The sequence below is a fragment of the Megalops cyprinoides genome, chromosome 10 (genome assembly GCF_013368585.1).
Source record: "Megalops cyprinoides isolate fMegCyp1 chromosome 10, fMegCyp1.pri, whole genome shotgun sequence".
NCBI classification, from domain to species: Eukaryota; Metazoa; Chordata; class Actinopteri; order Elopiformes; family Megalopidae; genus Megalops; species Megalops cyprinoides.
Window position 1 is genome coordinate 34,253,563 of NC_050592.1, and position 14,144 is coordinate 34,267,706.

General features: G+C 41.2%; 1 protein-coding gene across 1 annotated transcript; it reads left to right on the forward strand.

The window, feature by feature from the left end:
• scgn (secretagogin, EF-hand calcium binding protein) lies at window positions 1-13,799 on the forward strand. Its single transcript, XM_036539381.1, has 11 exons — window positions 1-174; window positions 534-604; window positions 3,905-3,997; window positions 5,512-5,601; window positions 6,235-6,291; window positions 7,224-7,301; window positions 8,674-8,729; window positions 9,089-9,134; window positions 9,224-9,283; window positions 10,842-10,910; window positions 13,138-13,799. Exons 1-11 carry the CDS (start codon window positions 105-107, stop codon window positions 13,264-13,266), a joined length of 819 nt encoding a protein of 272 aa, XP_036395274.1. The 5' UTR covers window positions 1-104; the 3' UTR covers window positions 13,267-13,799.
• Window positions 13,800-14,144: the final 345 nt, after the last annotated feature.

The window sequence follows — 14,144 nt, forward strand, 5'->3', positions numbered from 1 at the left end:
GTGCGAATTGGCTGCGGAAGCGCACCATAATTTCTGCCGCTTGTCAAAACGGAACCTCACTAACTTACATTTCCAAATACGTGGTTAGTTTGTTTGCAATCACCATGGACAGCGCTTTTGACAACCTGGACGCCGCTGGTTTTCTGCAAATCTGGCAACATTTTGATGCAGACGGTAAGATCGATAACGGAGTTTATCACTCGATGGTTATTCAAATGTGTGACTTATCACTTAAAGTCAGTGTCTCAATTCGGGATATTTTCCAAAAAGAGTTGGATGTGTAGAAATTTCACATTTTTGACTGAGGACATATGTTTGTTTTTGATTGATTCGTTCGAAATATATTTGTTTTTATTTATAATTATTACTTTATATTAACTAAATTTTATTATATTTTTGCAATATTCTTGAGATTATAATAGGAATTAAAAGCAATTTCTCAATATGTTAGTTTTATTAGGCCTACTAACTTCAAGAAAAAGAGCGAACGTCAGATGCCGATGAGTGTTTTTAAAAATTCGCCTGTCTTTCAGATAATGGATATATTGAGGGGAAGGAGCTGGATGCCTTTTTCTGTCATATGTTGAAGAAACTGGGTCCAGACGTAAGTAGAGTAGTGTACTTTTATTCTTAACCTTTCTTGTACATTATGTTGTTTTAACTGAACTAAGGGTGTCTCCTGATACCAGTCATAGAAATCACCAGATATCGCGCATTGGTTTGCCGATTAAGCAGTGTCATTGTTAAATATCTTGTTTTAATAAGGTTGCGCACATTTTTTCATCTCCATTTAGGTTTAATTTGGAAGTGCGTTATTGAATGTAGATATTTTTTAGACAAACAGCAGAACAGTACAAATTGTTTTGTGAGTGGCCGTCTTTGCAGAATACTGTCGAGCAAGTAAACTGGATCCAACTGTAGTCTCAATAGAGCGTGTATTTACTGTCTTTCACTGTTTTATTTCTATATTGAAAGCATCATTACAAGCACTCTATAATGACTAGTCTTTCCAACCAGATGTGTCCATGACATCCCATTCTTTCATTGAAGTGCCATTTTCGACTGCTCTCTCTGTCACTGTTTCTCTTTTGTTTCGTTTGCCCTGCCCGGCCCCCCCCCCCCCCCCCCCTTTCTCTTGCTCTTTCTCTTTCTCTGTGTCTCTCTCACTCTCTACCTCTCTTTTCTGATTCATCTTTTTGTTGTCACTGCAGAGAGGAAACTCCTGAAAACCACTTAACTGACAAGCTCAAAGTCAATGCCTTCATAAAACAAGAAATAAATATAAATAATATGAAGTCAATGAAATGTATCCACTTATGCACTACGCCATGGTGTTCATGGAACAAAGTAAATTGAATATATGTTGGGGCAGAAATCTAGATGCTAGTTAAAAGTAACTAGCTCCATAAAATGTTGGCTCTATAAAATGTTGGTTAGGTGCTTCTCAGTTTATTTAAGGTTATGTTGCTCACATTGTGTGGTTTAACTTAATTTTGTGTGGACACCTTAGCCCGGTTATGCTAATGTTGTTTTTCAACAATGTTTTTGAACTTGGTTGTATAGTATGGACAAGGGGAAGCTGCCACAAAATGCTAGTCACCCCCTTACAGGGATTCTGTAGCTCCACATCCCTTTGGATCCCCTAGCTTCAAAGATACTCTCCAGTTTGGTGCTGTCATTCTGTTTGAACAGCTTGTCATTATTTATTTATGTTATTGGAGTTATATAACTGGTTTGTGATGACTGAAAAAAAATTCACTTAGGTTCACCTAAGCTCACACCAGTTGCTACCCCACTGAACCAATGATCAACAAAATGAAAACTCAACTGACAGCTCTATCAGCCTGTGAGTAGTTTTACAAGCATCACAGCCAATTCCTTGTGCTGTTTGAACTGAAAACACAACCTCCTGCTTTTTCTCCACTCTGACAGGAAGTTGATAGCCAAATTCCAAAGTGCCTCGCAGCATCTTGTGATAAGCAAAATTAGAACTGGTCTGAGCTCACATCCCAGAAAAATGTTCTGTTTAAAAGTATAGCTCTTATTTTTACTTTATGAAAATGCTGCCATTGTTTGTGATTAACTTTTCATTAGCTACATATTTCTAAATTGATACAAAAAGTCACATTTTAACCCTGGTTTTGTATTATTTGACAAGTGATCTTTCTTCCTCCTCACTGTTAATGCACAGTACCCATGGTACAGTAGCTAGCCTGCGTAACATAAAACATTATAGCCACCTTTGTACTCATATGATTACCTACTGATTCAAGACAAAGGCACAATAATCAGAGCAGACTAAGGTAAGGTCAGGAAAGGACACGTTCACACCTGCATATATTCTTTCTTTCTTGGTTTTTCAGCAATGATAAGTACACAATGCTAGCTGGCTGTGTTGTGAGAGTATTTGTTCAAGCCATTTTGCTTTATTACTTGCATAGACACACAGTAACAAAGAAGTTGACTGTTTGGGGTCTGTTCAGATTTCATTTTGTGCCAATATCTTGTGACATCATCATCTTGTGCTTACAGTTTGAGCCAAAACTGATATACATATTTAAACTACATATAGAATACACAGCCAAGATTCTTAAAATAGAGAATGGCCTTTTCACAGCATAAACGAACACTGCAAAGAAAATTGTACCTTCTCAACACATAAGATTTATTATTTTTAAACCAATGGAAATTAACAGTGGCAGAAAGTTCAAAAAGTTTTATTACATCTGTTTCACAATAAGAGTCTTGTGCTGCCAATAAAAGGAGTGGACGAACACCAGTGACACTTGATTGGGGAAACTCTGGTTCCTTTTGTCAGACATATTGGGTTATGGATCTATAAAAGGCACGCTTCAGGCTGGGCTTCATTCAGGCTCTGTCAGCTAATGTGCTCAACCTTTTCCACATCTGTCGCTCTCTTTCTCTCCCCGAGTGGGAGGGAGAGAAACATCCAGATGGTGGAGATGACATTTTAACATGATGGATGGCAGAATTATGTTGCTCTGGTTAATGTCAGCGCATGATGCAACCGCTTACACACAGCCCATGCCGAATGAAAATACACTCCTGCTGGACTTGCTGAATTGGCCAATGGCCGTAAAGACACAATGTGTGAAAACAGGTATCATCATGTTAGAAATTAAATTATGAGAAATTAAAGAATGAGCGCAGAGCAAGTGCCAGAAGATTTAAGTGAGCTGTGTGAAGGAATCTTGAGCTCTTTTGGTCATGGACAGGCCAAAGATCTCTGGTTTTTATTGCACCTGTTAGCTAATTGAATCAATAGTTCCATCCACTTGATTAGATGCTCTTTTATTTGGTACTATGTATCTGAGGTTATAAATCTCATAATATACAGTAGTTTTTTACACCACGGGCTGCGACCATAGCCTAGATATAACAGTGACATATTACGACACAAAGTATTGCTTAAAAGTGCCAAGAATCTGGAAACTGATGGGCTGCTCTCTATACTATGTGCTGGCTCCAGTATACACAGCAGCAACACCAGAGACATCACCTGACAATTTAAGCATCTGCAGCTATGATGTCATCCACCATGCATAATAAACAATCCCATAGGTTACAGCAGTTAGCTTCTGTCCAAATTAGATCCAAGTTTGCTTCCTCTCTTACATGTGACTGACAATGAACGAGTATGGGCTACACCCATGCAAGCAATGCATGTTATGCTGTGTATCAAAATGAGTGCAAAAAAATAAACAAATACATTTAGTTAACATAGAGTGGCCTCCCATCCACAGTCAAGGAACTCAAATAATTCTCCTAAATACGAGCAGTGTTCATATCTCTGTTAAAACATAGCACTGGAACAGGGGCTTCACTGTCGTTATCTGTGAACATGGTGGAAGTGGTGATGTCTTTGTGTCACTGTTCCTTCAAGGAAGAGGTAACCCCAGAGAAGGTGCAGCAGCTGAAAAAGCGGTTTATGTCAGCCTATGATGCCACAGCAGACGGTCGGCTGCAGATCCAGGAGGTACTGCTCTCTGCTCTTGTTTTTCTCACTGGTCTTTCTCTCTGCTCTTCACTCTCTGGTCTTCCTCTCTGCTCTTCTCTGTCTCTCTGGTCTTTCTCTGTGGTATTCTCTTTTGCTCCTTTCTTTCTCTCAGTTCTTTCTCTCTCCGGTCTTCTTTGTCTTTCTGGTCTTCCTCTCTTGTCTCCTCTTTCTCTGTAGACTTTGTTCACTCTCTGGGCTCAGTCACTGTGATGTGTGTTTCAGGAAGTATGGGTCTTCTGAATTCATGTTTAATCTTCCCTCATTCACTCCAGCCCTGAGAAACTTTTTATATACAACCCCTATGTAGTGTATATCTTACTGAAAGCATGTGACTGCCTCTGCAAGACTACTCAGGGTTTGACCAATTATGAAGAGATGACCAAATATGAAGATGTTGATTGATTTGTCTTGACTACAGACCAGCATGAGAGAAGCTGTCACCATGGTTTCATAGGAGCTCAGTGCTCTGTTTTTAATGCAGACTATATAAAGAAAGACATAAAAACTCAGTATTCTGCATTTTCAATGTGTTCGAGTGAGTATGCGTATTTTTATCTGCTTCAATCTCAAAGGGGCTAGCTGAACATGGCTACGAAAGAGTCTGCTTTGACAAACTGGAGATCCAATCAGAGTAATGAATATCCCGCCAGGATAAGCTCAACACAGAGGGCACAGTGCCACAGTGGCACAGAGCTTCTAGAATGAATCTGCACTTTTCCGATGAGAAAAAAAAAATCTCCCTCACACGTGCAAATGGCACCAAGGCTGACAAATCTCTTTCAAACTTAAAGTGCTCTTTGGATGCTGTCCATGCAGTTTTATATGAGCAGAAAATAAACAAACATTTTTTAGGGTCCTTCAGGAAGACTTTGTCCTAAGAGGGCCAATTATGTGCACTCAGTTAACTGAACACAGTCTTCTCCACTGTCCAGAGGGTTCCTGTGGAGTGCAGGCTGACAAAGGTGATTGACAGTAATGAAAACATTTTGCTAATGGGAGGGGGGGTCAATAAATCTCCGCAAATAAAGCTTTGTGCTGCTTCCTCTCGTCCAAGTAGTGCCTGGCCAATCACGGTCAGACTCTAGTTACAAGAAGCAACTTTAGTATTGCAGTGTTACATTATCGTCTCAAAATCCAAGCGGAGGGAGTTCGGCATTCCCAGGGTGCTGTGTCTCTGCCTACTGCAGGGACATGCTAGTTAGGCAGCCGTAGTCCGCAGCTGATGCGAGTGCTGATCCCAGTCCAGCTCATTCCGCTAATGCAGGAGGCAAAGCAATTAGAAAGAGCACACTTTGGCATGGAGGGCTGCCAAGACGCACCCCTGCCAAGGCTTCCCGCCGAGAAAGTCGTGTCACCGGCGTCTTATTTCATGACCCACCTTGACAAAGCAAGGAAACTCAATGCTGCGTTGGGTTTTGAGGTTGCAGGGGGATAAGTGGGTGGGGCTGGGGCGGACGAGTTCCTGTTCACCCCCGCGCATCTTCCTGTTCCAGCTCGCCCACATGATGCTGCCGGATGACGAGAACTTCCTGCTGTTGTTCCGCAGGGAGTCGCCCCTGGACAACAGCGTGGAGTTCATGAAGGTGTGACACTGCAACCCAGCACGGCCCACCACTCCGCCCACCAAACACATGCGCATCCACTTACTCACATCCTCCTCCACCGCCATCCATCCACACCCACACTGCTACATTTTTGCCCACTTTCCCCAGATACAACCCACCACTGTAGGCCCACCATTTCTGAACACAAGTGGACAAGCTATTGAACAAAATCGACCAGTTTATCAATTTGTTATCATAATTCCAAGTATGCCTCACTTCTCATTTATTATTGTTGTTCTAAAGTGGTCAGACTCCTGTCTTGTGGATGTACAACTTAATTCATGTTTGAAAACCTTACACTGAATATGTAACATATTGGCTGGAATTCCCCAAAAGGTGTAGTGGATATCCCCTCAACCTGAGTTTGGGTCTGTAACTAAACAGGTCAAAACACAGATGAGGGAGATGTTTTTTCTGCCTTATCTTAAATTCTGGAAGAGAGCCCGTTACCTCCCACACTGCAGCAGTCACCTGCCCGCATATTAAATTCCTCTCACCATAGCAGTGGCACCTTCTGGATCAGTAATTGTAGATTATTGTCCAGTGATGATGTTGATTTCCATCTTGTATGAGCTTGCAAGTGACAGTGGTTTTTCTTCATTCTTTCTGCAGATCTGGAGGAAATACGATGCTGACAGCAGTGGATATATATCTGCGGTAGAGCTCAAGGTAAAGTACAACAGTGCCCCCTGTTCTCCCGATCGCAATCACTCAGTGGAATAAATCGAACGGTTGCCCTCCTACGTCTGCCCACGGCCCCCCAGACCTACACCCTCAAGGCCAATGTTCTACAGGGTCATGGTGACCATATATGCCAAAACAAAGGCCTTATTCACCCTCAGCCTTGCCCGAGCTCATGGCCTCTCTGATAATTGCAACAGAAGGACCCTTCGCTATGACTGCTGGGAAAATCACAAAAGATGCAATTTGGAGCCATGGCCTTGCAGTAACAGGAAAGAGAGAAGACGTGCAGTAATGTCACTCCCATTCATAGTACAGCATGTCCTGTCCCTGTCCATCCATTAAGTTAACCCCTGTCCTCGTGTATTCCCCCTCAGCACAGGCAATTAATGCACACTGTTACTTTCCCTGCACCAAGGCAGCTCGGGCACCACGTCTGGCCTGTGGAATGCTCCACTTACCAGGGTCCTTGTCCTCCTGGTTTATGAATTGCTGCCAAAAATCTCTGCCTCCCTTGCCACAGGTTCCTCTATACAATAGCCAGATCTAAAGCTGGAAAAGCCAGATTTATTATCAGTTGTGTCAGTTGACGCCACAAATATGTGTGTCTGTTTTCACAAAACAGTACCGGCAGTACACATTAACTTTAAAACATTAGGTCTCAGATTTTTTTCTTGCATTTTCCTAATTTGTACATTTGACACATTTGTGTGTCTTTATAAAACCATGAGAAAATTGAAAATGAGGAGATAAGGGGGCTGCGGGGGTGGCACAGCGTTATAGTACTGTGCTCAGACATAGTGCTTTGGCACCTTGTGAGTTTTTCAACAACAGAGGTGGTGCAGTCAACTCAGTGGAATGAAATGGGGCTCTTTACTGGAAAAGTCTTGCAAATACTTTTCCTTCTTTCCTTTCCACAGAACTTCCTGAAAGACCTGTTCGCCCAGCACAAGAAGGTCATCTCCTCCAGTAAACTGGATGAATACACAGACACCATGGTAATAGTTTTCTGCTGACCTGTGATATATCTCCAAACTGTACCCCCTGAACACTGTGTAAACTGTATGAGACAAAGCAATCAGCATAAATGCAATCAGCACTTAGCTTGATTCCTGGCACAAGATCAAGAATAAATGGCCCTTCCGAGAATATATATGACCAATAACTTTAAGTGTTCGAAGTTAAATTACCCCAAGATTCAAATGAATGAGTCAGAGGAAAAGTTGTTACACAGCTGTCAGCTCATTCTCTTTAATGGAGGACAATAGCAGTCTGAGAGCCGTTTGCTATGACCAACTCCACCCCCACTATGTATTCAAAACGGAAGTAGCTCAGACTCGCAGGGAGTGACATAGTTCATTTTGGAAGATGCTAGAGAGTTTTCAGTACAGGCTATTGATTATTTCAGTTTATGTAAAACTGAAAAGTGTCAAATAAAATGGTTGACTGGTCCCCGAGGAGGGAAATATAAATCTAGGGTATGTAATAAGAGTTGTCTGGTGGCAACCCGTAAAAGTGCACTCAACAGAACTCAGAACGAACATGAATGCACACATAGGAGGAATGTATGGTTTTTATCTTCACATCTCAAACAAGACTGGCCTCATGTCATGTGAAGTTAAAATCTGAAGGAGTGTCAAAACTGAAGCCCCCAGAGGCCATCTAGGGTGTGGCAAATGCCATCCACTGGGCGTGTCCTGGGCATCTTTTCTCCTTCTAGTGTTCTCGTCCTGTGGCTTTTATTCGGGCTAAATTTAGTGTGTAGGTGACTCGTCAAAGCCTGAGAGTCTAAAGAAAATGGCTCAATTTTACCCTAATGTAAAACCGGGTGGAGCAGGTGTTTCTGTGACAGCAGGCAGCTGATCGGTCTGCACTCTGAATTAATCATTTCATTCCATGGACTCAACAGGGAGAGATTTTCTATTACCCAAGCCAGAGAAACTGTCAGACCGTAATGTGACCTAGTCAGTCTCGTTCCAAGCCCCAGGTTTCTCATTTACAACTAGAGCCCTTCCACGTCAACACTGTTTTGCAATATGTGGTAAACATTTGTTGTTTTTTAACATTTGTTTTCTTTCAAGGGCATGTCAATTGCATAAACTGGAAATATTTCAGAGATGGCAATGGTGCAATTGGTGCAGCTTAATATAAAGTGTGATGTCCGGTGTCTCGATTTTCTGACGAACCAACCTTGTATTAGATATCCTGATAACACCATGCTGACATCCATTCCTAATGTCCTTATCCACAATATTAGCTCAATACTAGCTATGTTACATATGATGATATGTGCGCTCACAAATATTTTTCTTTCATACAACAATCTCTTAGAACTCTACCCTAAACGTGTCCTTTCTTTTTTTCTTATAGATGAACATTTTTGACAAAAATAAGGATGGCCGGTTGGATCTCAATGATTTAGCCAGGTACTGATTAAATAGCTTGCCATTCTCTGCCCAATCATGCAGTGATCCCCCCTCACAGGTAATGGGTTACACACTGGTCCATCTTCAAACTTTTGTGCTCTGGTTGTGTTCTCACTGACAGAATATTCTAAAAAGAAAAGCCTCTGTGATTGATAGCTGACCACGATGTCTCCACTTTGATTGACCACTGCTCTGTCCGCTGTTATTGACAGCTGACCACTCTCTTTCTGCTGTTATTGACTGCTGACTGCTCTGTTTCTGCTGTTATTGACTGCTGACTGCTGTTTCTGCTGTGATTAACCACTGACTGCTCTGCTTCTGCTGTGATTGACCACTGACCACTCTGTTTCTCCCATCAGAATTCTGGCACTCCAAGAGAACTTCCTGTTGCAGTTCAGATTGGATGTGAGTTGAATTTCTTCACCAAGGCCAGTTTTGAGGGTGCCTTCAGTTTAGTCCTATGTCTAATTAAATCCATCATTTCTCCATTTCAGGCGTGCAGCCAAGAGGAGAGGAAGCGAGACTTTGAAAAAATATTCTCACACTATGACGTTGTAAGTACAGTGGCCATGTGTATATGTGCAGTTTATGGACTTTCATACCAGCAGGTCCTGTGAGAGCCAATGAGTTTGCTCTTACAGAGATACAGGTCTGCAACCTTTCAGAGTCCTCATTTCTGGAGGGAAACACTGACCTGCATTTCTACCTTTGCTATCAGTTACTTGGTCAGTTCTGTTATCTACCAATTTAGGCCTTTCAGTAACACATTACATTAAGATTGCTGTAGTTAACATGAACTAAAGTATTAGCTATCATTCACACCTTTATCGATGACTAATGTGTGATGACTGTTAAGCATTAACTCATGGTACTTCTTTATGATTTTTTTCCTCTGTGCACCAATAGTAAACCATTCATATCTTTATATCTACCTAATGTCAAATTAATGTGTCATGGCAGCTTCCAATGCATTATAATGGTATAAAGCATCAAAAGCATCATTTTTGAACATATTTGGCATCAAGCACACAGTATTCATGTGTGTTTATTGGTCAACTATCTACAAGTCCACATAGGCCCTGTCTGCTTTGTAAATGTATAAATTCATACTTCAATAATGGTAACTAATATTTTAATTCATGTCAATTTATGTAACATAAATGTTAAACGTTATTGACCTTTAATCACATTCTTCCTTTCCATTCATGCTAATCACAACTGAAGATCCTACCAGTTTCCTGTGTTCAGGAATTAAATAATTCCTTCAGTAGATGTTGGCAAACACATAAACATATTGGAAGCGGACTCAACTAATTGAGTAGTTAGTCTACCAGGGCAACTGGTTGGACTCAAAACCAACCTAAATACAGAAAGCTGGAAAAAGAAGGGGTAACATTTGGAAAACATACCTTTGAATATCTGTGAAATAGTTTTGTGATGTGAGATGTCTGCACATATGTTGATGATCTGCAGGCTTAGTTCAGCTGGTTACATTTCACATGCCTGACACATGCCTGATGGACATAAGTAGTGTGACATATTCAGCATTTAAGAGGTGCATTTTGGGTCAGCTGCTGGAGGTGATGAGGGATATTAAAGCTCATTCTTTGACAGTGGCCAAAGATGAGGTTTGGGATGCATAGCTTCAGGGAATATGAAATCCCAGGAAACCAATTACATCTCTGAAGATGTAATTAACAGGAGAATTTTTCAGACTATTAAGTCTGTTAAGCAAACAACAGGCCAGTCATTGTGAACTAAGAGGCTGTTGAAAAGTTGCTTATTAAATTAGTTCACTAGTCAGTCCTCATCTCACCTGATGATTAAACAGGAACTTTTTGATCCAAGTCTCCCTGTCTATACCAATATCTGCATGTGAGACAAGCCCAGTTCAGTGATTCTGGCAAGGAATTTGAAGCCAGTTTCTTTTCCCTGAATGCATGCATAATTATCTGATCACTTGCATCACGTTGTATCAGAATTACACAAAAGTTTGACCCTGCAATATGTTCCAGGAAAAAAAAAATAAAATGATCCTTTCTCAGGTGGATGCTTGTGTAAGTACAGGAAGAGCCTGGGTCAGTGGAAATAATGAGTGTTTTTGTGTTTCAGAGCAAGACTGGAGCTCTAGAAGGACCTGAAGTGGATGGCTTTGTGAAAGACATGATGGAACTTGTCAAGGTAGGTTGACGGTCTAAGTGCGGATCTCAGTAAGCTGTATTCGAGTTCTTCAAACAGAAACATCATACACACAGGAAAGGTCTTGTTGACACACACATTTGTGCATGTATATAAACAAAAAAATGGGTCATCCTCTCAAATCGTGGACCACATATGGCCTTTTCTTGTGTTGTTCCCTCTGCTGGATGTTGTTGGTGACACCACCCTGCCGAGAGAGTACCAGGCATTTTATGGTTCTTTGCCCTGGTCTGGGTTTTTATGATTCCTTCCATTACTCAGGACCAGACCAAGGGCAGATAAGATAAGTCAACAAATACACACATATAGCAGGCAAGAGGGCGAATGGCCTACCACCATAAATACCCCTAAATCAGGGACCCCAGGTCACATATCTACTTAAAATAACCAACTATTGCTTTAAGGGCATACTCATACTTGGCCTGGTTACCTTTTACCATGCCCAAGCAAAGCTAACGTTACGTAACAAGCCAATTGATTTGTTAGCTTAACCAAGTTGACTACACCGTTGTCTTCTTGGGGAATTCTTCTTTTTGGTTATTCGGGCTCCAGATGACTTATAGGATAGGGTAGTGTAGTACGTTTGCATACTTCGGATGTAGTAGGTCGTCCGGGTACCATTCAAGTACTATTAAATGCCTACTGAGTATTCGGACACCCTACGGATTGTGACGTACTGCTTTTTGCGTACTATATAGTATGGCAGTATCAATATTCGGATGCAGCCTGTGATTGTACTTACTTTGTGGCTTATTTGGAGTCACTCTCACATGCCTCATAGATTTATCCATTATGCAATGCAGCGATTTTCATTTAATCGTGCTGCACGTATAAGAAGATTTTTACTGAGGTAGCTGACGTTTCAGTCATTATGCTAAGGGACAGACCAATATTTTGTGTCAGATTACAGTAACCTAATCACAATAATGTTAGCTAATGTTAACCAGTTATGGCTACTACTTGTGTGTGCGCTACTTTCATCATTACAACAACATCTTCTATTACTACCTGGATAGTACACTTTTCAAATCATTCGAGAATATTTGGGTTAATAACGGGTCTGGTTCTCACCTTATTGATGAACGTGAATTGTAGTCGACGAGTAAAGCTCCAAATTCCTCCCTCAACGTCAGCTGCCTCCGTAAAAATCTTCTTATAAGGGCAGCATGATTAACTGAAAATCGCTGCGTTGCATAATCGATGCTAACTGGCTGGGGAGCTAATGTTGGCTATCAAGCGATAGATTTGACAAACATAGCTAGTTAGCTAACAGGCTACCTATCTGAATGATTGTTGAAGCCTAGCTACTTAAACAGGTTGGCTGCTTCATTTGTGATACTCTAAGCCCCTGACAACAGCAATGCTTACATTGCCACGTAAAGTATAGTTAGTTTTATTTCGCTTGCTAGTAATCAAGCTAATGTGGGGATCCACAGAGTTATTTTTAGGGATAGATCTACAGAACTATCCAATCAAAGATCATTTTGGAGGTAGCCAGCTTGTTATATTTAAGAAAGTCAGCTAGCTAATCAAATGATGGTTTAAAGGATGTATTATGACTGGGCGTGTAACTAACAGATATCCAGCTAACTGTTGCTGTAACGGATATATTTGTTAAATGGGAGAGTCGCATCATTAACATCATGTTCGAGTTCCGTGCTTGGAGTTTTGCTGCTATTGTGAGTGCTTCCTGTGTTCTTCCTTGGGAGAGGTAAAGAGTTGGCCTGCGTAATTTTCTCTTCATGCATTCATTCATCTATTCCGTGCTGCATCCATGTTCTTGTTTTACTAATGTCTTTATGTAATTTAGTGTCTGTTAAGGTAGTGGACCAGGTCTTGTAGCCCAGACTCAGACCCAATTTTGTCTTTGTTTTAGTATAACTGCTCAATAAACCTTTTTAATTTATTCCAGTTGAGATTGTATATTTCTGGCCAAGGTTGATCCACCAGACTGCTCATTTCCTATCAGAGAATTTGGTGATTTAATTGATATTTAATGTTTTTAATAATAATTATTAAATTAAATTATTTATTAAATTATTTTACATGTTGGTTAAGTGAGGAGTTTTAGTAATTGGTGTCATTTGTGTTCGGTATTCAGAGTGCTGGACAATAAACAAGGGCATTCATTTCTAAGATCGCCGGGTTCAGACCATTTAATTTTTATTAAATTCTCACTTCCCCAACAACCCCCTCCCCCCTCCCACAGCCAAGCATTAGCGGACCTGATTTGGACAGGTTCCGCGAGGTTCTGCTGCGCCACTGCGACGTGAACAAGGACGGAAAGATCCAGAAGAATGAGCTGGCTCTGTGCCTGGGGGTGAAGGCCAGCCAGTGACTGCTGAGAAAGAGCCCTCCACTAACGCCAAAGTCGTTATTCTATGGAGCTGCCCGTAGCTAGGCTGTGTGCTTTGCACCTGTTGATATCCCAGCGCGTAGCTTTTAAATCCCTAAAGAACAATGTATTTGGGAAGGAGGAGAGTGGGTAAGGTGTGTGTGTGAGGGGCATGGGGTGGGGGGAGCTAGACACTCCTTTGAAATGCTAAAGGCTAAAGTGCTAATGGAATTGTGAAGTGTGTTTCTTGCTTACGCTGTAGTTATGCCTTTGTGTCCGTTAATCAAAGACACATCACTCGATGACAAGAGGCTTGCATGGGTGGGGCTGTGAGGGGGTGCTGCTGTTGCTGAGTTGGGAAAAAAGCATACAAAAAAACAAACAGTAGCTGGGGGAATGGCTGTTAAGATGTCACTCAGAGACAATGCCTTGTAATTAAAAAAAAAACAAAATACCAGAAACTGTGGCTTAGAAACTACGTTGTGATTTTATTCATTTTGTTGTTTTTTTTTTTTTTTTGGGGGGGGGGGGGTGCTCGGTTTACCAATGGTTTTTTATACTGATTTTGCATGCACCACTGATGTTGTTTTGATATATTCCGAAATGGCAAAAATAAAAGAGACAAAGTAAGTGTTTAGGAGTATCAATCAGCAGATCAACTGTATGCCTCACCATTACACCTGATTTCATCACTTCAGCCAGTGAAATTGGTACCTGATCTCAGTACAAATTAAAACACAACCCCATCTATGGGTTTTTTTCAGCCAGCATTTTAACTTTGAAATGTAGAAAACATTCCCTGACAGATATTTCACCATGGCCAGGCAAACCATTTTCAGATTGGAAGAGAAGCTGAAGTTAAAAAGGTGAAATCTCTTGGG